General features: G+C 43.8%; 1 protein-coding gene across 1 annotated transcript in view; it reads left to right on the top strand.

The window, feature by feature from the left end:
• The window catches only part of CSMD2 (CUB and Sushi multiple domains 2), a 579,057-nt gene that overhangs the window by 277,730 nt on the left and 275,653 nt on the right, over positions 1-25,674 (top strand). Inside the window, exons 7-9 of the mRNA XM_054012126.1 lie at positions 10,124-10,201; positions 19,156-19,243; positions 20,388-20,512. Of these exons, the coding sequence (XP_053868101.1) occupies positions 10,124-10,201; positions 19,156-19,243; positions 20,388-20,512 (291 nt within the window). The remainder of the gene's footprint in view (positions 1-10,123; positions 10,202-19,155; positions 19,244-20,387; positions 20,513-25,674) is intronic.

The raw sequence follows: 25,674 nt of genomic DNA, 5'->3' as shown, positions 1-25,674 counted from the left end.
AAAAAGCTCTGCCATAGCTTTTCGTTTCTAACATAAATTATTGCACACCATTGATGGCTCTTGATCTGACATTTTCCTTCCACAGTCATGATTGCTGCTTTCTATTAAAACACCTGTCTGAATCATGCCTTTTTTCTTAAATAGAAAAGTAACGATTAATGTTATAATTTCCTCTGATTAGATAAATGTCAGGGGGTTCTAATCTAGTGAGCTCCTCGGAAAACGTTTTGTTGGATATAATGAGCTCTGCGTTTGTGTGTCAAGCGCTTAAAAGATTAACTTAAAAAAACCTTCACAAAATGGCAATGAGGCAGGACCTCGATTGAGGTGGTGGAGCGCATCCCATCTGCTGCACGTGTCATGCTCTAAAGGTGCATTTGTGCTACGAATTCAGCACAGGAGCCATTAGTATTAATGGGGCTTGGTGAGTGGGCATTTTTATCCTCTGTGTGGAACCTGGAGATTTTGCTATGGGTGCTTCAGTGAATTGAGAAATCAATGCGAGGAATATGTGACCAAAATTACAGCCAGGTAAATGTGCTCTGGGTACCCAGAACACACATCAGGATCGCTTGGGTTGGGTTTTTGCTACAAACTCTACACTAGCGGTGATGACACATTTAGATTCCTTTGGAAGGTTTGTGTTGCAGGTGGGGCTGCTCCATAGCGCTCCCTGCAAGGCCACACATGGTACTGCAGGCACTCCCTGCTTTAGGCCACAAGTTCTGGCTACCTGCCACAAGCTTGGCATCAGTCTCTACACAGTTAAATTAAAAATAACAAACTCAAAATTTCTCTTTGTACTTTTTAAATAAACAAAAACTCAAAGGTTAAGTGCTTCATTTGCAGCACTTGAAGACAAGGCCTGAGTTGGCCCTAAAGTTTTTGGGCTAGCCATGAGGTGCTGCTTCTCTAGCCAAAGCTCACCCAGTACTCTTCCCTGAGAAAAAGCAAGCAAGCCCTTTTAACTGGCCAGCTGGCGCCCAATTGGTCAGTGTCTCCTCCTGGCCCTTCTAGGCCTCTGGAGGATTAAGTTGTTGGTAGCCTGGCCTGAGTAGGTGAGTGTCAGGACCTCAGTACTTCCAGCAGGGGGCAAAGAAGGTCTCTGTCCGTTTGTGATGTAATTCTCTCTCTATGTCAGGAATCGGCAACCTTTCAGCAGTGGTGTGCCGAGTCTTCATTTATTCACTCTTATTTAAGGTTTTGCATGCCAGTCATACATTTTAACGTTTTTAGAAGGTCTCTTTCTATAAGTCTATAATATATAACTAAACTATTGTTGTATGTAAAGTAAATAAGGTTTTTAAAATGTTTAAGAAGCTTCATTTAAAATCGTAGAGCCCCACGGACCGGTGGCCAGGACCCGAGCAGTGTGAGTGCCACTGAAAATCAGCTCGCGTGCCGCCTTTGGCACTCGTGCCATAGGTTGCCTACCCCTGCTCTATGTAGTCAGATAATCTCTCTTGAGATAATCTTTCAATGTGTCTATGGGTTGGTTTTACACATTTTTTGAACCAGTATAATTATTATTGATTTAGAAACTGAAATAGTTAAGATGAAGTGTTACATTCTCCTAGTCTAGATGCAGCTGTACCAGAATAAAGGTGCTTATATCCACTCCACACCTATCCCATCTGTTATACATAGCTTCCGTTTCTAAACCAATGTAGTTATAGTGGCACAAAACTGTGTGTAGACCAGCCCCTCGACATGGAAAGAGAGTGTGTCTAGCTGTGTAGCCAGAGAGAGAGAGAGTTATATTTGATTCCCTTGAAATAGTTCTGAAGGTTTGGTGGAAGCTAGTTTAGAGTTTGTAGTTAGAGCTGGGTGGGAAACAGTATTTCCTGTCCACAGTGGGATGAAACCAAGACTTTGCCATATTTATTTATTTATTTATTTGACAGGGATCCCCACTCCCAACTAGCCAAGAGCCCAGTGATGATGGCATCTGGGATGCACAAGACATGGGCAAACCAGGTTCAAGTCTGTTCTCTAGAGCAGCGAGCTGGACCCAGATCTCCCTTATCCTAACAGAGTGCCTTAACCATGGGGCTATTGGCTATTCTGGGGTAGGTCTCTCTCTCACTGCTTTGGAGCAGAAATTCTCCCCTCGATCTGAGAAACCTTCCCATTGAAAGTGACTCTTTTGCGGGAAACGTTTGGGTTTTGATGAATTGGCATTTTGTCAAAAAAAAAAAATTCCAAGTAGCTCTATTTGTAACACTCTCTCTCGATAAAATCTATCTCTACGTAGCTAGCTAACCCAGCTAGGTTTTTGTTCTATGCTCATCATCTGAACTCCATACAAATAATAAAAGAAACATAGAATCTTAAATGCTCTCTGCCCTGCAGGAACTCTGATCCTCCTTTTAATTTTTCATTAATAGCACATGGGATTCACAGGCCCAACATCTGATGGCATGACCCTTGGCAGTTTTACCTGAACTTCACTTGGAGTTATTGAGTTCATTGCAGCATGAATCCCATGCATGGTCAGAACTGAAGAAATCATTGATGTGTGAACCTCTGTGAAGGGAATTTGAAGATTTTCATACATCTCCCGTTCTCTGAAATGTGCAAATTTTCATACTTTGGATCATAGATAATTTTGTTTTAATAATGTTCAGTTTTCTCATGTGACCCTCCCACACAAATTCCTGCTACCCACTCTTGTTCTTCCACAATCTTATCAACCTAAAGCATTCAGAATCATGAATCAGGCCCCCAAAATCATGAGATTGGCTTAACAGTCCTGAGAATTAGAAAAAAAAATTGTAAATTTTGCGATCTCTTTATTTACTTTTTCATTTGCAGTGTTGTTGTAGTTGTGTAGCTCCCAGGATATTAGAGAGACAAGCTGAGTGAGGTAATGGCTTTTATTGGCTCAACTTCTGTTGGTGAAAGATACCAGCTTTGAGCTTACACAGAGCTCTACTTAAGGTCCTGAAAGCTTGAAAGCTTGGCACTTCCACAAACAGAAGTTCCTCCAATAAAATAAATTACCTCACTCATCTTGTCCCTCTTATTTACTTTCTGATCTTTGTGCCTTTAAGGGTCACATTTTCAATATTTTTTTCGGCAACTGTGCGAGCTGGAAACTTTATTTTTTCAATCAAAAGTAGAGATTCCCACATATTCACATGACTCCAGGAGCTAAGGCTTTCAGAAAAAAACACAGAATATACTGAGACTCGTAGTAAGGTCATGATAGCTGGACACTCTACTTCCAGCCTGCTTTTCATTGTAGAGTTAGTTCCATCCTATTCATAAAGACCTCAAACTGTGCAAAGATCCCATCTTTGTCCTTTTTTTAATGAGTTAGTGAAACCATCTTCCACCCTAGTGGGGCCTCAGAAGACTGTACCTTATCCTCTTTAAAAAAAAGAAAAGAAAAACTATAAGGTGGTTTTAACACAAATATTAAAGATACATAAATACGTGCAAAATAGGACATGTCATCAACCCACATGAAGCGCACAGCAAATAGTTTTAATCACCAAAGATGCAAACTGAGCAGAGGATTGCTGTAGTTCCAGGCTCGGGTTTTGAAATGCATAGATTTTATTTGTTGTCTGTTTTCCAAGGGTAGGGATGTAACTTATTAGCATCTGTGATGCCCCCTCTCTGTGACTGTCATCTGCATTTTCAGATTATCTATGACAGTGTTTCCCAAACTTGGGATGCCGCTTGTGTAGGGAAAGCCCCTGGCGGGCCGGGCCAGTTTGTTTACCTGCCACGTCCGCAGGTTTGGCCGATCGTGGGTCCCACTGGCCGCGGTTCGCTGCTCCAGGACAATGGGGGCTGCTGGAAGTGGCGGCCAGTACGTCCCTCAGCCCGCGCCACTTCCAGCAGCCCCCATTGGCCTGGAGCAGCGAACTGCGGCCAGTGGGAGCCGCGATCGGCCGGACCTGTGGACGTGGCAGGTAAACAAACCATAAATTAGTGCTCTTTCTATTGACGTAGACATGTATAGGAAATTCATTCCTTTCAGTAGTAATAACCAGGCTTTGCTCTTCTCCAGCATCGTTCAACATGAAGTCTCCCCAGATGCTTTGCAAGAATTAATTATATCTTCCAACACCCCCAGCAAGAAAGGAAAATGAAGCAAAGAGAAGTCAGCGGTTTGACTTTCAGAGGTGCTAAGCGCCTGCCGCTCTGAAAATCAGCCCCTAAGTACTCGTCCGAGGTCAGTGGCAGCTCAGTGGTTAGAACCCATGAGTCCTGACTCTTAGTTCTTTGCCCAAGGATGAAGTGTTGAAAGTGAGCTAATGAAAAAGCTGCTGAGTTTAAAACAATGCTAAATGGATCTAACGAACGATCTGGCTCCTGGAGCCCTCTCACCAGCACATATTTTAGGATCCCAAATTGTTTTTTAGCTGATTGTTACCAGCACATTATTGCATCCTATATTACTTTTTATCCCCTCTCTCCCCCCCCCCCCAGTCAGGAAATAAATGTGGGTCTAGTCTTGGCCCAATCAAGCCGTTGCAGTGCTCTGAAGGGCAGATGAACTGTGGTCTTCAATAATGGGTTGATAAACTGTGCAGAGAATCCCTGAAAATATGAACCCACATTAAAACAAAGTGCCTCAGATATTCTTATTCTGTCTTCATCAGATCTGTCCAGCTGAATCCCAGATAACTGGGTGGGACTGCAAAGGAATACAGCATGCATTGTATCGACTTGCCAAATCCACTTTGGAGGGCCAGCCCTGGGAGTTTAAAATACGGAACCCTAATAATAGGAACCATTAAATCCTACAGGAGAATCATTTCACACTAGCTTTTCGAGTCCCCATTGGAGGACAGAGCTCACTGTGGTAGGGGCTGTACAAACACATCGCGAGAGCCACTCCCTGCGCCAAAGAAGTTACAGTCTTAAACAGATAAAAGAAGGGGTGGGAGAAAGGAAGGATTATTGTCCCCATATCAAGGAGGGAAACTGAGGCACAAAGAGATAAGTGACTTGCCTAAGGTCACACTTGGGGTTTGTGGTGGGGTCAGGAATTGAACCCTGAGCTTCTGAGTTCCACTGCAGTGCCGTAAACTCACAAAATCCTTCCTCTCCGTGGTAGGCCCACTACAGACCTGACTTAGAGGTGCTGAAATGTCAGAATCCGCACTGATTGTAATGGGGATTTTGAGTGCTCAGCAGCTGTGACAAACAGATCTGCACATACCCAGCTTAGCTATAAACGATGGCTACAATCTTTGAATTCCGCTTTGGAATCCTCAACCCTACAGAAAAGATACAGGTTTTGATTTGGCTGTTTGTTGCGATAGTGAGGAAATTTACATATGGATTTCATCTTGGATTCCAAAGCTTTTAATGTTTGAGGATGGCGCTTATACAGATTCATTTCTCTTGCGGATTGGTTAATTGCAGGCAGAAATGCATGCAGGTGGAAGGCATGTCTGCATACTCCGCTCTGCGTGCACAATTTCCAAGGTAGCAAATGAGTGCCCAAACCAGCAAATAATCTGCTCCAGCCATCTGAATAATGCAGATTGCTCACAGGGATTCCTACAATCACTCGCGCTTAAGGTTTCTTGCAAGCCACCTCTGTCTGTGTGCAGATCATGGTCTGGTTTTGATTTGGGACTGTTGAGTTCTAAGGGGAGGCGGTGGATGGTTTTGTCCCTAAGGCAAAGGAACCTCCCCTGTAGCTGGAAGAGCTGTGGTGTATGTATTTATTTAATTTTGGTATTTGTTAGTTTTGTTTGTTTTTTGGTTAAAAAATAAGTCAAGGTGAGGAGAGGGGAAATGAATTTAAATTACAGGTGAAACAACAATCCTAAAACACAAGTTAGTTTGTGCAGGCCCACAAAATGGTTCAGGGAGTTATAAAATCAAATCAAATCCCCTGCCCCTTCCCTCCCCTCCCCCCAAGATTCCTCCCACCTTTTAAGCAACACATCGTAATAGGGCAAACGCAGGATTGGACTTGTCAGCCGGAAGAATCAACAGACGGGAAAGAAGGAAACAATCTCCAATTCCAACATAGAGCTCTTCAGTAGCTCCCACAGCAAGTGGAATCGGGGATAGTGTAGACACAAGGAACAGATTTCTGCTTAAACGCTCTTTCTTTTATTCAAAGTTTTCCCCATGAGAAATTCCTATTCAAAAGCAACATGAAACCGCTTTTAATACACCAGATTGTCTGCTCACCCCAATCGCTTTGTAATGTCACACTTCAATTTGTCAAGAAATTGAATATTCTGTCAGATCTATCAGTTGTTTATGTACAGCAAAACCCTCCAGAAAAGAGTACAAATTTTGTTTGGCCAATTATCTTGATGTGATCCTTTGAGGTACTGTTTTGCATCTGAACCTGGAAGAACATTGGGCCTTCCACAATCTGATTTTGTATTTTTGGGGAAGAGGGTGGTGTTCTTGCTTTTAAGTTATCCTAGTCATTAAAAAGAGAGAGAGAGAGCAGGATGGAAGCACAACCTGGCCCTAAAATAAAGCTAAGAGAAAAGTCTCTCTGGGTACAAAGCATCGGCTGGAAAGGCAGGCTTGGAACAGCGAACAAAGAAACCGTCTCCTGCGGTTTGATTCCTACTGTGTTCAGAGAAACAGGACTTTGTACATTTCTTGTAAATAAACAAGACTGCATCAAAAGACTCCATTATCCATTTCTGTTCCTATCTGGAACCCCTGCAAGGCCCTGAACTTTGACAAGCCGCTTGTGTCAAAAGGAGCTAACGACAGAATATCCCAGCCGCTCCCACAGAGGCAGCTATAAAGGCTATTAGCACCACTGATGTCAGTCAAGTGTGCAGTGGTGGATGGAAAGCATTAAATGCCCCAATAAAATTAGAAATTTATTTTCAAAGCCAAAGGACAGAAAAAGATTTTTTTGATCAATTGATCAATTCCCTGTGAACATATGACAGGCAAAAGATTCATTTTTATCTGTGTGCATTTCAGAGCTACCAAAAAAAAAAATCCTCAACTGTCACTCACACAATAAGATGCGCTATGAAGCCAGGCAGGGAGTAGAGTAGAATTTGGTTTTGTATCGCTCCTTTCATATTTAAGGTGCCCCAAAGCATTTTACAAAGCAATGAGTTAGATCTTGTAAAGTCAGGAGCCATTATGCATCCTGTAATAGCTCAAATGGCACTTTAGACATTTGGACTTGACTATATTTTATTGACAGACAGGGAATGTTGCCCAGGACTATGGGGTTGTCCCTTAGTTGCCTGGTAAGTGCCAGAGGATCATTAACTTCTGCCTGCAGAGTCACCTGGGGCAGGTAGAATGGGACCTTGATTTCAACATTTCGGCCAAATTGCAGCACTTCTAGCCATACATCAGCCCTTCATTACTGCACTGCGGTGTCAGCATTCGAGCTGAGAACTCCAGTTCTGTTGTGATGCTGCAGACTTGTGTAGGGATTTCTCCTGCAGTAGAGATGGGAAAGGACTCCGTTGTAATGTATATGAAAGAGATTCTTCATTGAGGCTGCAGGCTGCAGACAGAGCCTGCCTTTTTCTCTGGTTCTGTAGCTAAATACAGCACAGTGCCACCCCAAAGCGCTCCCCTAAACCCTGGCCTGGTTTAAAGCATTACGGAAAGGACTGCTGACTAGTGTACAGTGTGCATCTATACAGAGGGCACAGGTAATCTTTGTAGCCTAATGTCATACATTATATAGAGGTATATTCCATCCCTGAGATGATTTTCAAGATTGGATCTAAGGTACCAGTATTTGCATACTCCTTAGCCAGTCAAGGTTCTGACATGGAATTCAGTGTGAGGCAAAGGCCCATCACATGGGACACAAGAAAACAACTTGTTCAGGAATCTTGAGATGATACAGGATTAATTCCTTCAGTATAAGTAGCATCCGGTTAAATGGATCTGTATTTCTGTTGTGAATACTTTACGCTGGTAGGAATTACCTCCAATTTTTGTGGAATGATGGTAAATCTGGATCTATAAAGAGGAACCTCATGAGTGGGTTACTGGCTACTGAAACTAACAAATGCTTTCGAATTGCTAAGCTCGCTTCCTAGCCATTTGTGAAGGTGCCCATTCGATGCTTTGCAGTCTTCACACACATTGTTTTCTCCAAGTATAGTTTCCAAAGAGATTCTTCCCTCCCTCACCATCATGGTCCTCTGAGACTAGCGATAGAACCCTTTTGACCTGCTTCTATATGAAAAGGTTTTATGGGAAAAACCCAGACCAAATGCAACAGGATTTCAATCATTTTCTTACATCAGAACTAAATTTGCCCTGTGCCTTTAACAGTGTATCTGTATACCACTGCCCTCTAGTGCCTGGAATGTGTCAGATCGCCTCAGAACAACATTTGTATGTTCTCATTGCTAGCTGGACATTTTCATTTAGTTTCAGTTTTTGAAAACCCCAACAATTCAAGGTTTCCAGTTTTCATTTTCCCCATTCTTTCCTTTTTGACACTGATTGCAATCAAACGAGGTTTTTTTTGGGGGGGAGGGGTTCCTGTCACCTTTTTTTTCCCTCTCCCATCATCCTTCTTCCTTTTTTCTTCTGTTTCTTTCCCAAGTTTCTCCAATGTTGTAAAATTTACGAAGTGGTTAGAGAACAAGCGAAACATGAACTGTGACACTGTGATTTTTCCAAAGTTGAGGAAATTTTGGAAAGTTACCGATTCGCTGAGCTAGAAATAGCTCCTTGGCTTCCCAAAACAGTCTGGGCTTTTGCAGCCAAAGTTAGCATTTTGGCGTGCAGCAGGTTTGCTGTTAACTAATGACTCAGGAGACACCAGATTGCCTATAGCCAGGGGTCATTCTGCTATATGACCCTAGATGAGTATTGCCAGTTAAGGCATTCTGAGACAGGCGTAGTCCTTAGCCTATGTGCAACTGGTTTACGTTTAAACAAGACTTGTGTGTCTCAGGTTTTCCTCTCCAATCAGCATACTAGTCATTATTTTGCCCTGCCCAAAAGATGAAAGCCATTAATGCTTGTTGGAAAGACCAGAGTTGCCTAAGCCCACATACGTATATATTTATGACTATGGACCTGATCTCAGCTTGACATTTTGACTGCTTTATTTAAAGATAAGGGGAAAAAATCCCTCAAAATGCCATAGCCACATGATAAAGTGAAAAGGTGCCAACAAACATGTAAAGCAGAGAATGTGTTACTTGGGGTAAGCTTCAAGAAAAGGTATTTGACGTCTCCCTGCCTGAAGTTCTTGCACACAGATGCTATTAACAGATTTTGTTTCAACACACGCAAAAGTTGATTAAAATCCCCGCTAGTTTTAGTGGTAATTTTTCTTGACAACGTTGTCTTAGAAATGTGCTAATGTAGAGATGAAAGCATGAAACAATAAAGTACACAGAGGGAACCACTTGAAATGAAGTATAAACTGGCTGAACAGATGAAAATAAAACTACAAAGGAAAGAATCATGTAGAATGACTATGGGCACTTTGCTTTCAGAGGCAAGATTACTCTTTTCTCATATTAAAACCAAAACCCCACTAAAGTCTGCTCTCCTAGCCCCCAAACATAGCACTGCTGCTAGTGAAAAAGCCACCCCGCTGAGCGACAACACCGACCTAAGCGCCGGTGGAGACAGTGCTATTTCCGCGGGAGAAGTTCTCCCATCGACATAGTTGGGGGTGGATTAATTAAGTTGACAGGAGACTTCTCTCCTTTCGACTTAGAGCAGCTCTACTAGAGAGCTTACAATGGTGCAGCTTCGTTCCTTTGGATCCCCCCGCACCCATTTACTGGCACATGGAATATTCACTGTTGGTTGTTCATACTGTGTCTGTTGGTCATCTAAGTCACAAGTTATTGATTTTGCTTCCAGATTGGGCAACCAAACAGGTGAATAATAAATAGGCCACACAAAACTTTTTCTATGGAAGTTGATATAAATAATCATGCTAAGGTTATTGTGAATTCTGGAACCTGAGGTCATTTTATTATTTTGTTTAGTTTTATTCAGGATCAGGGCCTCGTTGTGCAAGGTGCTGTACAAACACTGCGTTAACAGGGGATGCCCAAAAAAATTGGTGCTTTGAAGTCTCTGAATCAAATCAATAATCCTTAAAATCTAGCTAAACCTCTCTCTCTCTCTCTCTTTCTCTTTTTTGGTTAAAATCTCTTTCCAGTCAAGAAGCAAATTGAACTGAAATCCAGAGGAGTGAAGCTGATGCCCAGCAAGGACAATAATCAGAAGACATCAGTGTGTAAGTTTCGCTGTTCCTAGATATGCACTCTTTGCAAGATGATCTCCCTGAACATTTCATATGACAATAATCTCTAAAATGTTGTCACTCTTAAAAGGTTTAATGTGTATCCCTCCTCCTTCCCCCTGGCATTACCACATCACCTCCTTCCAGTGCTCTATTCACAAACATGTACTAACTCCTTAAACTGGGACTGCAGGGGAGCTGGTGCATGTGTGTATGTGTATATATACTGTATACATATATCTGTTGTTATAGGGGGTCATTACTTTTGTGTTTTCTTTTAGTCTTAAGAGTATCCAAATGCAAATGAATTTGAAAACAAACGCATTTATCTAGTGTAAAAGTAAGAGGAGTCAGACCTTCAATGAGGAAACTATAGACAGAAAGTTTGGTGAAGAAGGAACAATAACGGTGGTAGTAATAGCATCTTTGCTCTCTTTGCAAGTTATTTGACTTAATTATACCTCCCTACAGAAAAATCATACCACTTTCCTATGGAAGGACTAGTCACTGAAATGCAGACTTCAGCTGCATCCCACATCTCTGTCAGTTTCTTATGTAAAATGCGTAAAGCGGATGAAATCTATTAGAGAGGTGCCTAGGAGGTCATTTTGTCCCCAGTATGTTTTCCTGCTCCAGTAAGTGAACCCATTTGGACCTTCCAACTTTGTAAATCAGAAGTGACATTCAGAACTTCTTTAGGCTTATGTTTTTAGACAGATGACTGTGTTCTTAAAGGGCCTCCCTCTCTACCTTTTGTGAGATTAAGTAGGAAAGAGCTGAGCTGAATTTTGGATAAATTTGGCTATTGACAAAGTTTAGCCCTTTTGGACTAAAATAATCATGTGTGAGAAAAAATAGTTGCTCATCCATTGCGTAATACATGATGCCCATCCAAGATGTACCATTTTGATACATTGTGTCTCTAATTCCAGCAGGGAAAATTCAGTTAAGAGAGAAATGGACACAATGAAAAAAATATAAAATGTCACTGAGCGTCTATCTGAAATGAAGTTCTACTCCTTGGCTCAGTTCTAGCTTCAACACCGGTGTGTTGATGCCCTCTGGTTACTCGGGAAGGATGAGAAATCGGCTAGTTAGGCATGGTTGGAGAAAACTCGTGGGATTTTACTGGGATGGAAAATCCACATGCCCAAGTTACTTCTGGCCCTATGAAAGACTCTAGCCAAGAGGAGTTTGCCTGATCCAAGAAGCTACCATCAACAGTCAGTCTATGCATTGATGGTTAACGTACGTTGGAAGGTACCATTCACTTTGGTATTGGTTTGGACACTGGAACTCTTAGAGGTGGGCATTGTGGGGGGGGGGATGGGGATACATTTTGTTTTGGACACCTCAAAGGCGGTGGGGGTCCTTATCTAAAGAAAAGTCTTGGCCTGGATTGGAATCATAATTTGCTCACACAAAGGTGTTCCAGACAAAGAACTTGTTTTCTTAATGGAATGGTGCAGGGCTTCCCCCATGTAACATGGTCAGGAGCGTCGGGTTTCTTCCACTCCCTAACTCTACCAGTTGTCATTGATCATTACGGTGATTCAAAAAACCTAGAGTAGCAAAATAACGATGCATCCAGGCATGGGCTAAGAATTGAATGTTGTGGTTGGCTGTGCAGCGATCCGGTGACGGTTGGTTCTGATTCTGGTTTCCATAATACAAGGCCACCCCGGTCATTGGCCCTTGAGGTGGCCATCTCAGCAGAAGCGCTGAGAAATAAGTGGGAAATAGAGTTATGCAGGCTCGGCTCAGCTCAGACTGTCCCCCTCCAGTGGATACGTGACTCGTCACCAGGAGTGTCAGTCCAGCACCCTACATAATGCCAATTTTGCACAGGGCACAGCTGCCCCCTGAAGCCGTGGGAGGCAGATCAGCTTGCAAGCAGTTGATCTAAAAATACATGTGTGAGAAACTATGACCCAAATTCCTTTCTGTTACCAGCTTGGAGCCTGCCACGGGCGTTGGGTATTCAGCCCATTCAGGGTAAATCGCTCTCAACTGTGCCTTGTTCATAGCCTCAGATTTACTTGGTCTAATACAGCCTGCTGTTACCACGCATTCGGTTTTAGCAAATTCTCAACTTCCGAAATGCTGACTCAAGAGGCTCTGGCACCAGGACATGTTATTTACCTTCAGGAAATGGATTCCAAACCGTTACAATCTCCTTACCTGGCGGTTTTCCTTGTGTACCTAACCATGTCTCTCCCACCTTCCCCTCATATATATAATTAACTTATTAAGGACAGTAGTACAGTTGAGAGGGATGATTAAAGAACCACAGAGCTTATTTCCAGTGCCACTACCATTTCTCGTGGCTTGCTTTTCAGATGTTTCTAATAACGTGTCTGTATAAAGGCTAGTGCTAAACGCTTTCCTAGAGGTAATATTTTCTGCTGTACATTGCACCTCTCCAAAAATTCCACCCTACCGAAGCCCCTACCAAGGAATAAGGCAGACGGCGGCTATGTTCTTAATATCTTGCAGGTCTTTCAGAGAAATTGTTGCTTTGCTGAACCGTAGCCATGGATGGCTGCCAGTTTCCAACTGGCTAGTTAAAGTCTGCAAGTTTCACATGACCCATTGGTGGCAAAATGTATTTCACATCTTTAAACATGTCTCTTGTGTGCCTAGAAATAAAAATGGAAAATAATTTTATCTATAAGTCCTCGTGCAAATTGTATTGCATTGAACGATGATGGAACATTTTAATGTGAAATTTTACATCTGCGGCATATTGCCCACTTCACCTAAAATTAATTGGACATCTTTCTTTTAAACATACTTTTTTTAAATTGCTTTGGAGAATAAGCAGAAGAAATGTAGCTTAAAGCTGAGCCTTCACTTAGGGGATTATGTTTTAGGAGTCGCTTTTCTGTCACCGATACTAATTGAGAGAGAAACTTTTTTCAACATCGGCAGCATTCCCGAAGCTGTGGAGTAGTGTAGATATTGTGTACAATATGAGTATTTTGTCCTTATGTAACTAGCATGGGAAAGCATCTTTTCTAGAGCATCTTTCTTTCCTCTGCTGCCTAAATATAAAAATAACAGAAGTAAGTTTCTCTGATCTTTCAACAGGATATTCCTAAACTTTTGCTGCTGAATCTTGTTGGAAAGAATTGTGTGCAGTAAGGGCATTTTCCAACTTGCTTAGATGAGAATTAAAAGAATGTCAGAGGCGCTGAGTAGAACCTAGATTCCAGCCAAGTCAATGGGAGCTGCAGGGTGTTTATCACTTGTGAAAAACAGCTCACTTAATTAGGTGCTTAACTATCAATTTTAGGGTCTGGTTCTCTATTACCCTGTACCTTGTGCAGTCATTTACAGCAATACAAAGCGAGTGCCATACAAACGTACATCATCGCCGTTCTGATTTGGGAGCATTCTACAGACGCATTGCACTGGGGTAAGTGACTGCAGAAGCATCAGACTCTGGATTTCTAGCAGTAGGCATCCAATTTTGAAAATATAGGTTGAAGGGAGGAATACTATAAATGTGTCTCTTGTAAATTGCGAGTAAATTCAGTTTTCCATAAAGTCTGAGAGGGTTAAAAGCTGGAAACATGTGTGACGCTGGATTTCTGGTTTCCTGGTGTTCAGAAGAGGTGTCTGGATCCGTTCATTTACTTTGATCTATTCTAGAGAGAGAGCAGATAGCAGTGACATGGGTTTGGAAGACCCTTGTGTTCTGGGGTAACCAGATATGGCGTGTAGCACACGGACACCTTTTCGCGTAAACACAGACTAAAATTGCAAGCTCCATTTGGAGATTAGCAACAAAACAGACATGGTTTGAAACCATCCAGACAGTGGTGTCTCCATTCCATGGGTCCCAGGAAAGACATGATGCTGAAAGTTTCCAGAACCTTGGTGGAAGTGGCCAGCACCTCACAATGTCAAACTCTTGTGTCCTAGATCCTTCAAACCTGCTAGCACCTGCATAGCTTGAAGCATGTGGATAGTTCCATGCCTGATCCTGAACCACTGATGTCAGTGGGATCCACTCACATGCTTAAAAATACCTTGGTGCCGAAGTGCTTTCTTGGATCGGGACCACAGTAAACATTTGCTGTGTTGCTATCGGGGATCATCTCTTTATATTTGAGAAGTAAATTCTTCTCCCTGTTACCGGACAGAGGTTTGCAGGGGAGTAACTGGAAGCGGCGTTTGCCTCTTAGGGTATTTCTGGGCTGGGAAAAAAACGTATTCTTAACGTGGGTTAGTTAGCTTGGGTTCAAATAGCACTGAAGCCACTGCAGCGTGGCTTTTAACGCTGGCTAGCAGCTCAAATCAGAGCCTGCAGATGTGTGTCTACACAGCAGCTGGGAGACCCGCTCGTGTTGGCGGGCTCATGCTTGCGCCCTAAAAATAGCTGGGGCTGGAACTCGGGCTCTCAAGCCTAACTCCAGCCTGAACGGCAGCATCTACCCCGCTGGTTTCAGCACGCTAGCCTGAGCCCTGCTGACACACGTCTGTCCGCCTAGGCTTGGATTCTCACTCCCAGCTGCGGTGTGGACATAGTCTAGAAGAGCCTGGGTGTGAGCTCAGGCCAACCCAAGTTAAAAGTGGAGCGGCTTTGACTTCACTGCTATTTTAACCCAAGTTAATTAACCCCAAGTTAAGATACCCCCTTTTTTCAGTGTAGTCAGGCCTTAGAAATCATCCAGCTTCATTTGTACCTCTTCAGAACACATGATGGCTACTGAAATCCTGTTTTAAAATAGAAGGGCTTGCTTGCATCTCTTCTCTGCTTTCCTTGAACTGAGAAACTTTCAGGGGGGGAGGGGGGAGTTGTACCTCTCTATTAAATACTTCTCTTTTATCTTGTAGCTCATATTAAACAATCCTAAATTCACTAGAAAGCTGCCCCCAGGAGAGGCATCAATGAAATTCCTTTATTAACGTGAGGGGGGAAATTGAGGATCATCCTCTTTAGCTCTTCTTTCAGTAGAAGGAGTAAATTACTTTGGCAAACAATGCAATCACAATTGGCTGCTTCTGAATAGGGGATGGAAAGAAATTAGAGTTGGCAAAAGGAGAAGAGGAGGGAAGGAGGGGGAGAAGAAACCCCCCACAACCCTTTGGGGAAGAAAACTCTTGAATCTGTAATTTATAAAGTCAACAGTTCATTAAGACTGAGGCTTATCGTTTCCCCCGTAACCTTGAAGAATTCATTGACAACGCCAGAGCCCGGAGCTCAGCTCAGTCAAACCTCTTGTAAAATGAAAGCAGACCTGCCAACAAATTGTCAGCATGGCAAATATGGTTTATAGCCTCGCGCAGGGTTAAATCAAGGCATTTCTCTCTCTTTAAAAATAAATAAATAACAGAAGAGGGAAGGTTTGTGCATTATAGTCAGAAGCAAGAGTTGTGGGTGAGCCATCCAGTGCATCCTCTCCCCTCCTTCTCTCTCACTCCACGTTTACATTTATAATATCCCAACTACCAGGACATTCGGGTGACTTTTCTCTCTCCCCCTGTTCCCTATTTTATCACCCAACCTGCTGGCTTATCTGTCCTTTACTAAGTGGCTATTAATAACATGCTAGCGTACAGGGAAATAACCATTTCCAGGAGTCACCGATGTGATGGATAGTTGATTGTTGCTCCTCTGGTGCCTTTGGGTTATACGTGACTCAGTTTGATGCCCCACTTCCTCGGGTCAATTCCGATGGGCCACTGGGCTCCAGTTGCATCGCTATCTCGTATGGGGCTTAGTACGTTCAATGGAATGGATTTGAAATAAGTAACTTTGGAGGATACATGGATAATGTTGTTGTCTTTTTAGAAAGCTGCAAGGAAGACTATGGGTAGGGCGGTACATGCTGTCTGTGTTGTTGGAATCTGCTCTGCAAGATGCTTCGAGAACTCAAGTGCTTAAATGCTGACCCATCCCCAGTAAAAGTATTGGAAACCATGTGACATATACCCTGTGTGCATATCTGCACAACAATGCATTTTTGGTCTGGGAAAAGGCGTAGGAATGAAAGAAGAAATCGTAGCGTTTATCACCTTGAACACTTGTGACTTGTACACTGCAAATATGGTCAACACCCACTCTCCCTCCCCGGGCCTTAGACCATTTTTTTTCATTGTTGCGACATCTCTGCACATACATGAAAGTTAGGCCCAGCAGATTTGCCTTGAGGTGGGTAATTCATATCACGTGGGTGCAGGGAGGCGGAATAGAATTAAGAAACCCAAAGGAAAATCGAGTGACTTGATTGAGCCACCCTACAGACCTCTCCTTTCCCAGAACTGATTAGTTATTTCCAACACTTCCATCACCCCACTGGGTAACACTGATGGATGATGTCGTACGTGTTCTATTCTACAGCTTCTGCTCCCTGTTTCAGACTATCAGAGCTGTGCAAAATGTTTGCACCAAAATGCAAAGTGCTTTCCTAGTTCGGGGTTTGCTTAAGGACTGCGAAATTCAGGCCAGTTGCCTTGATATCTTTCTTGAAACTGGCAGACCCCTCCAGCAACTCTGGGCCTTCTTTATGATTTCAAATCTAAGTTACACCACATTCATTTCCATTGAAATCCAGGTAAAACATGGAGCTTTCATCTGTGTTTTGCTTTGAGGATCTGTGTGTGTTTGAGTATGATGTTCAAAGGGGGAGTGGAGGATTGGTAGTACAAATTCTCATCTCTCATAACCAAAGGAAATATTTTCACAAATCTCTGTGAAGGAAAAACCACTGGGTATCTGGCAGCTCTGTTAACCAATGGAGGTGCCCATTCAGGAAACAGGTTTTTTTTAATGGCTGCCTACATTATCAGATGATTCCTGTCTAATCTGACACTGTATTGCAAATATATATGGCATGATCTTCTTCTCTAAGGAGGAGTTCCCTCCCAACTTCTCCACACATTCAGAGTCCCCTGGATATATAAAAGGCGGCAGCAAATTTTGTTGTTCTAAAACATAGCGAACAGGAAATAAAGCGTGGACCACTGTATTGCTGCTATTTCTTTTGCTTGTTTCCCTGGCTGCTCTGGCATCCCTGAGCCTGTGTGTTTGAATTAATCAGAGAGTTCTGAGGATGCCCTGGTACCCACAAGGTTGGAAAGATGCTTCTAAGAGAGATTGCTCCTAAAGCCTGTGAAATATGGCACTTAGAGACAGCAGGACACCACATCTCCCCTTGTGGTTGCGTAGCTCCTGCAGTGTGTCAAAGGAGTTGGGTGGTGCAGCCTGTACTAAGATCCTAGCAAGCATCTGGGTCCTGAAGATAGGCAGGCAGATGCCGTGTTGGGTGAAGGGGGCAGTTTAGTGAAAGGATTGTGGCTGAGGCAGAAGGTGAAGAATCTATTTTATACATATTTTAAATCCTTGTAGAGCAGCGGTGGCGAAGAGTGTAAGATGTCAGGATTAAGGAGAGGGAAGAGAAGGGCCTTGTTCTTCATGCCTGTCAATGAAGGCATGGCATTCAGATACTACGGGGATGAGCTGTGTAGAAAATCCTTTAGAAAGAGAGGTGTTGTGTCTGCTTCAGCATGCAGCTGAAGATCTCCACCCCGCAAAGTCATGCTCCTGTAGCACTGGAACCAAAGGGGAACCTGTATTTGCTCTAACAATATTAAGGCTTCCAGCATGTGTCAGCCGCAGCTCCTTGTAAGGCATTGGGATTGAAGCTTTGAACCCCTGGGAGCAGATGGCTCCTTCCATCCGTCTGAGAGCAGCGGTGTCTCACGCACTTGGCAAGCGCAGTACCTAGCGACAAAGTGGGGTTTAACTGTATAGTGAAAAATTGCTAAATGGAGCTTTCTTGCCTTTAGCGTACTCAGTGGTCCGTGGGGCCATGTCTCCACAGACAGTGCATGTGCATCTATTGTTCCATAGAAACGTTCCCACACCCCCACACCTTTTCCAGCGTGCACGGTGTCCCGTGGCACTAATGCTGCGGGTACACTCATGCCGTGTGAAAGACGTGCTTTCCATCGGATTGCCATCCAATCTCGAATGCTCTGAAGGCGTGTAACTGAGGGGATGGTTTGGCTTCCTTTCATTTAGTGAGCTAGGCCAAGGCAGGATGGAAGCATGCTCATTTATGTTTCATGCTTCATCGCTTCAGCATCATTGACAAGAAATGCCACATTCTTTCCCTGCGTCTTTTCCTCTGCGATGTGAGAAAATTGAATCATATAGACTTCAGCCACTCCATGACAAAACTGTCCCTTTTCTGATATTAGTGTGCATGAAAAAAAATGTGTTGGTAGTTTTCAAAATGTAAAATTGAAATCAACATATTGCCAGAGCTCATTTGATCCTCGTTGGGAACCATCCATGTTTTAGCCATTCTCTGAGTCTACGCTTGTTTGCGCCATTTGACAGATTTGCGGGAGGAAATGGGAAAGGGGTCAAACGTACAGATGTGTTTATTCAGTGCTGATACCTCTTGTTTATAAGCAGCTATATCAGGTTGCTCCATAAAAGTTTTCATATTCAAACGTAATGACTGACTTTAAAACTTTAGACTGGCTTTTATTTTGGGCGGTTTGTATCACACATCCACCTTTTATTGAGTTGTTTTCTTTCACCGGCACCAGTCAGATGGGAGTTTGATGGGCACTAGGGACACACCTTGTCATGCTGCAGGTGGCCTTTTTAACAGCGGTCTTTGGAAACATTCTCTTTAATTGGTATAATTTTGCAAAATGTAAGACTTCTTTTACAATGGTGCATCTGTAATTTAACGAAGAGAGAGCCATGTTGCTCACTGGCATTGAGCAGAAAAACATGGTGCATAAATTGAGCTGAAATGACTTCAGTTACGCTTGTTTCCAAATTAAAACAAAACAAAAAGCTAATGCATTCCAACTAGCAATTACCCATTTTCTCTTCACATCCACCTACTCCAATACAGTCGATATAAGATGATGTTTTCCTGTGCTATTCTATCTCTGTATGTGCTGTTTTTGCTTTGTAGTAACTCAGGTTGGTGTGTCCCAGGGACATAATATGTGTCCAGACCCTGGGATTCCAGAGAGAGGCAAAAGAATAGGCAACGATTTTAGGTAAGAACCTTGTATGTGTTTCTTCTGCATGCAACAAAGCTACTGTTCATAACCACCGTATGGGCTTTGTGTGTTGTATACTCTTTCTTTAGCGACCCACTGTACACCAATAAATGGTTTATGTCTGAAAATCTTGCAGTGATAAGTGACCTAGAAAAATTGTGTGTATGTGTGCATGTGTGTGTTTGTGAGAGAGAGAGAGGGTGTATAATCAGCCTTGTAACCAAGCTTTTGCAATCAGGATTCTTTGTAATTCATTTTTTCCTTTTGGTTAAGTGCAGCAAGAAATGTTTTAAACAAACAAAAGGCCCTGTTTTACATTAGCATGAGTCACCGCAGGGCTCTGTCCATAGAGGCTTCTGAGACAGCTTCCCAGAACACTATGTCGACCCTTTGTCAATAAGCATACGTACTGTTGGATAATTGTTCTCGTCTAACGGTTAAAACAATGCCTTTGTCCTACTTTAGTAGCTGGCCTTCATGTGAAGTGTGCAGGAATAAATCAGCCAGCTGTTAGCAATGACAGATCAATAGTTAATCTTATTTCTCTGTCGATTGCTATTCTGTTCACTAAAAATGTCTAACCTGAAACCATCAAGTTCCCTGAAATCCACAAAATGGATTTGTGAGCGAGGGAAGAAAAGGGGCTGCAAACAGAGTTCTTAAATACCATGTGCCAGATTCTCAGCTAGTGTAAATCATCACTTCATTTTTGTGAATTGGGCTGTACTGGGTTACACCAGCTGAGTCTCTGGCGCTAAAACAGTGGAATTAACAAGTGTTTCCAGCACTAGGTGATTTTTTTTTTCTTATTTATTTTGTCATTTATAAAAATGCTGAGCATGTAATGAAGTAGGGCGCAAACCTATGCTTCTGCACTGAGGAAATGTCTCCTAAAGTCATGTTGAAAGCTCTGGCCTCCTATTAGACTATAATTGCCTTAGGAAATGAGCTCCCAACACAAGCAAATGCATGAGGAAAGATACTGACCATTGTTCATCCCATCCTATGCCCTGGAAGCCAGAGAACTATTGTTATTCACATTATGGCGAATCACTGAGGAGTCAAAGAAGGCAAAGGACAAACACTGTTGCTTTGTTAGTTTCTCCAGTGCTAATTAGCTCCCTTTGGTTCTGTCTACTAGGTTAGGATCCAGCATCCAGTTCACCTGTAATGAAGGCTATGATTTACAGGGGTCCAAGAGCATCACCTGTAAGAAACTGAGTGACATGATCGCTGCCTGGAGTGACCAGAGGCCGGCGTGCAGAGGTGAGGGAGGATTAGGAGTTAACCTAGCTATGGTGATTGATGAAAAATCCAGTTTCATAACCCTCCATTCTATCCTTATGTTTGTGTTTGATAAGGCCTTGGTCTTTCCACTTTCTCCTTTTCTTACATCGGAATTCTTTATCCACTCTCAGGAGTGCGATTGGGAATGGCCTTTAAAGGGATGCTCTCACGGTGCTAAGATCCAAAGGAGTCGTGTATCTTTTTGGCAAAGCCTATGCAACTCCTATCTGTGGGGTCTTGCAGTCTCTTCACTCTCTTCTTGTTTGGCTCATTCACCCTGCAAAGAGGGCCCTGGAATGGGTGCCAGGACTCCTGGTTCCACTGTCTAGCTCCAGGGCAAGTTGACAGCTGCCAGGGACAGGGACTCCGACCTGTGCCGCCCCAAGAGTGGACGGAGTGCCGCTCCTTAGCATGTGCTGCCCCAGGCACATGCTTCCTCCGCTGGTGCCTGGAGCCGGCCCTGCATTAGGGGAGAACAAAATATTGTTGTTAAGGGGAGAGGCCAATGCCATCCGCTCAGCCCAATGGTGGAAAACCCAGTTTGGTCACAGAAATTGGCCCCACTTTCCCAGGGGGTCACTAGAAACAGCAAGGGGAAAAAAATTAAAAAAGATGGAAGCTGTGCACAGTCCCCAGATGGGTGTCGCTTTCAGAATAGCAAAAGTCTGATACCTGGGCAGCCTGGCGCTGCTGAGGCTGGCGTTAACTGAGCAGTTTGTGCTGCCTCCATGGTACCGGGGTCACTCTAATTGCTTCCCTCTGGTGCATGTGGTTTTCTCTATGGGAGGTTGTATCCTTAGAATGGTTTCCCTCTAAGTTATCAGGTTCAGTGATGATGATGATGATAAAGACATCTTGTTAGGTCTCTAGCAGAAGAGAACTATCACCACATAAGTGTGCACCGCGGGGGAAGGTCACTGATCTTGCTTCCTCCCGCAGGCTATTTCCGCAAGGCCTCATTGACGACACAGCATTCCCCCCACCTCCCCTTTCACGGGAGCCTGTTGCAGAGAGATGACTAGGAAATGGCATGGCCTAAACAGGTCCCCTCCTCATTGCTGGAAGAAATACAAGCCCAGAGCTTGGTCAGCCATTGCATTGAGCCTGGGCCGCCATTTACACTAGTGCGAAGTGGGGACATACCACCAGCAAATCAGAACGGTTGTGTTTTGCACTCCCTTTGCACGGGTGCGAACGGCAGCAGGAGATGCTGGGCAGCGGCGAATCAGGCCCCCAAAGTCAGTAGGTAATACAGTTTAAGATAGGATGAGTCCACTCTATGGGGAAAGTCTGGTGCGCGGGGGAAGTGGGGGTAAATGACAGCCCCTCATAGCCCAGTTGTGAAGGGTCTCCTAAGAAGTGCTGAGCGAGTCCCACTGATGATGGTAGGAGCTGAGCTTGCTCAGTGCTTAGCAGGATTAGGCCTTTGAGGTCAGCATTGAAAGCGGCTTTTGCCTTATGTGCACACTGTTGCACTTTGTGGCGCAGTGATCTCTACACACCCCTGGCCCATTTCCCTGCTAGATGCTTAGCCGTGACTGGATGAAGTTACCTTTTCCCCCTCCACACACACATTCTTTTATTTATATATATATATATATATATATATATATAGTAGTTGGGATGCAAAAATCACATACCTGTCTCTGGTGTGACAGCGATATATCAATACTGCACTCAGAGATGGCTGGAACATGGAAAGGATTTTCCATGAAAAATATCTTTTTAAAAAAAACAAACAACTTTTTTTCATTTTTTTTTTCAATGAAAAACGGAAACCAGAAAAGAATTCTGCTTGGTTTTGGATTTTAAAAATTGAGATATTTTTGTTGCGATACCAGAACATTTTCAAAGAAGCAAAACATGTTCAGTTTGAAAAATAGCTATTTTTTGGCAATAATTTTTAACCAACTGTAATTTCAAAAAACTTGCTAGTGTGCATGTGTACCGCTGCCATTCACTGGTGAGAATGGGAATGGCTCAACTGTGCTTCATAGGCCCTCTACTGCTGTATGTACTGAGATACCACAGTGTTGAGTGTGTTATAAACATTTAGAGGTAGTAAAGGCTTGTCTCCTTTAGCTCAAAAAAGAGGGTCTTGGACTTTTGGAGCAGGAGGACTCAAGTTCTATCCCCACCGAATATGTTTCTGAATATGTTCTGAATCTGCAGCATGCTGACAGCTGTGAAGCTGTAGATGGGCACAGATTTGTTGCAATACCATTAACGTGGCTGCAGATATTACATGTTAATTAATTAATTAATATGGAAGGGATAGCTCAGTGGTTTGAGCATTGGCCTGATAAACCCAGGGATGTGAGTTCAATCCTTGAGGGGTCCACTTAGGGAGCTGGGGCAAAATCAGTCCTTGGTCCTGCTAGTGAAGACAGGGGGCTGGACTCAATGACCTTTCAGGGTCCTTTCCTGTTCTATGAGATAGGTATATCTCCATATATTATTATATTATATTATTATAGAGAACGGTTAAATAAATAAATAAATTCCAAGTAAAGTCAACCCGATAGTTTAGATCTTAAATGATCGCTATGCCTGGAAGGACATGAGAATGGCTTGTCTATTTGCTGTCTTTAGTAGCTTCCGAACAGTTAATAAATGATGACTTGACTTGACTTTCATCCCAACCAGAATGTCCGGTATTTTGTCTGAACCACCAGCTTCTGTACCTGAGGCTCTTTCCTTCCATAACTGATAGCTCTCTGCACACTGCCCTTTACACTTGCCATTTCAAAAGTAATGGACCATGCTGTAGTATCTTTGAAGGCTGTTTAATGCTCATAGGCTACAGAATTGCCCCCCTTTCGCACTAAGGGCTGGTCCACACTAACCCCCCAGTTTGAACTAAGATACGCAACTTCAGCTATGTGAATAATGTAGCGGAAGTCGAAGTATCTTAGTTCGAACTACAAGGTACTTACCGCGGGTCCACACGCGGCAGGCAGGCTCCCCCGTCGACTCCGCCTACTCCTCTCGCCGAGCAGGAGTACCGGTGTCGACGGCGAGCACTTCCGGGATCGATTTATCGCGTCTAGACAAGACGCGATAAATCGATCCCAGAAGATCGATGGCTTACTGCCGAACCCGGAGGTAAGTATAGATGTACCCTAAGTAATGTCAGCTGACTCACTGAATGTGGTTGGTTGAGTTCATCCAATGGTATTGCAGTGGGTAATGTATGCTTCGTTTACACTTGGGACTGTTAACCCACGGAACTCACTGCTAGAGCATAACTTTAGAGCCAAGAGTTTAGCAGCATTTTAAAAAGAATTAAGTATTTATATGAACAATAAAACGTCCATAGTTACATTAGATGAAATATTTATAAGGGATATATAAACCCTCATGGTTTCAGGACATAAGCTAGCCACTAACTGCCTATTGTTGGGGGCGGGGGGTGGGGGAGAAATCTTCCTTATAGCCTAATTTTGGCAATTAATTGATCTTTGATTATTAGCAGGTAAATATGCCCAATGGCCTGTGATGGGATGTTAGATGGGGTGGGATCTGAGTTACTACAGAGAATTCTTTCCTGGGTTCTGGCTGGTGAGTCTTGCCCACATGCTCAGGGTTTAACTGATAGCCATATTTGGGGCCGGGAAGGAATTTTCCCCCAAGGCAGATCGGCAGAGGCCCTGGAGGTTTTTCGCCTTCCTCTGCGGCGTGGGGCACGGGTCATTTGCTGGAGGATTCTCTGCACCTTGCGGTCTTTAAACCACGATTTGAGGACTTCAATAGCTCAGACCTAGGTTAGGGGTTTGTTACAGGAGTGGGTGGGTGAGATTCTGTGGCCTGCAGTGTGCAGGAGGTCAGACTAGATGATCATAATGGTTCCTTCTGACCTTAACGTCTATGAGTCTATTCCATAATTTTTCATTACTCTGGACCTGCCTACACATTTAAATTATACCGTAGTTATACTGGTATAATTAAAGTAGTACAACCACACACACACGCGCGCGCGCATACACACACACACACACACACACACACACACACACACACACACACAAGGTGTGAGCACAGTTATATCGGTTTACAAATACTTACACCAGTATAGTTAAATCCTGTATCAGAAGGGGAGTACGTGATATCGGTATAAGCACTTTTAAACCATTAGAACTGAGTCCTTATTAAGGCTTTTGTTGGTATAAAACTAAATTTGAAAAAATCACCCCACTGACTGAAATAGTTATATTGATAAAACTTCTAGGTGTCGACTAGGCCTACGTCTCAGAGATAGTATCTGTTACTAGACACTATTGGAAACAGAATATTGAGCTAGATAGACCATTGTTCAGATCCCGTTTGGCAGTTCTGATGTGACTTGAGCCTTTGTTTCTAAGTGTATGTAGTGGGGCATACTGCAGCAGGCCAGTGCCAATTAGAGGAGGGCTTGTTGGGAGCCAATCGGGGCCCAGATTGGAGACAGCCAATCAGGGCCGGGCTCAGTCCTATAAAAAGGCTGCTCAGGGAGAGGAGAGTCAGTCTGTTCCAGACCTTAGACAGGGGAAGGTCAGTCTCCAGAGCTGGGAGACTAGCACCATGGACAGCGCAGTGCTGGCCAGGCTCAGGGAGCTCTAGCCCGTAGCCTGCCCGGCTGCAGGCCCTGAAGGGAAGGGCCTAGCAGGTGCAAGGGGCTGTAGGGGAAGCGGCCCAGGGAAGTGGACAGACGAGGAGAGAGAAGGAGGACAGCGAGGCTGCTGCCAGAGGGTCCCTGGGCCGGGACCCAGAGTAGAGGGCGGGCCTGGGTCCCTCCTTTCCCCCCTTGCAGTGCACCTAGTCATCGGCTGTGGGGAGCGGCCATTACAGACTACACCAGCTCCCTGACAGGAAGGGGGCGTGGATGGACAAAGGAGCACTGCCGGAGGGCAGTTGTCCTGAAGAGGACACTGTGAGCTGGTGAGCGACGTGGGCTCAGACGCCAATTAAGGGCGAGACACCGGGTGGGACACCACCAGGAGAGGGCACTCCACTGGACTGAGCTAATTCCCAGAGACAACCAGCAGGAGGCGCTGGGTGGTGAGTCCCAACCCTGTCACAGGGTATGTCTATGCTGGAGTTAGAGGCGTAAATTCCAGCTTGAAGAGACGTACCCCCACTAGCTCTGATTAAGCTAGCGCATT

Source organism: Malaclemys terrapin, chromosome 22, assembly GCF_027887155.1.
Source record: "Malaclemys terrapin pileata isolate rMalTer1 chromosome 22, rMalTer1.hap1, whole genome shotgun sequence".
NCBI lineage: Eukaryota > Metazoa > Chordata > Testudines > Emydidae > Malaclemys > Malaclemys terrapin.
Note: the sequence above shows the minus strand (reverse complement) of the source record. Positions and strands in the feature narration are given on the sequence as shown.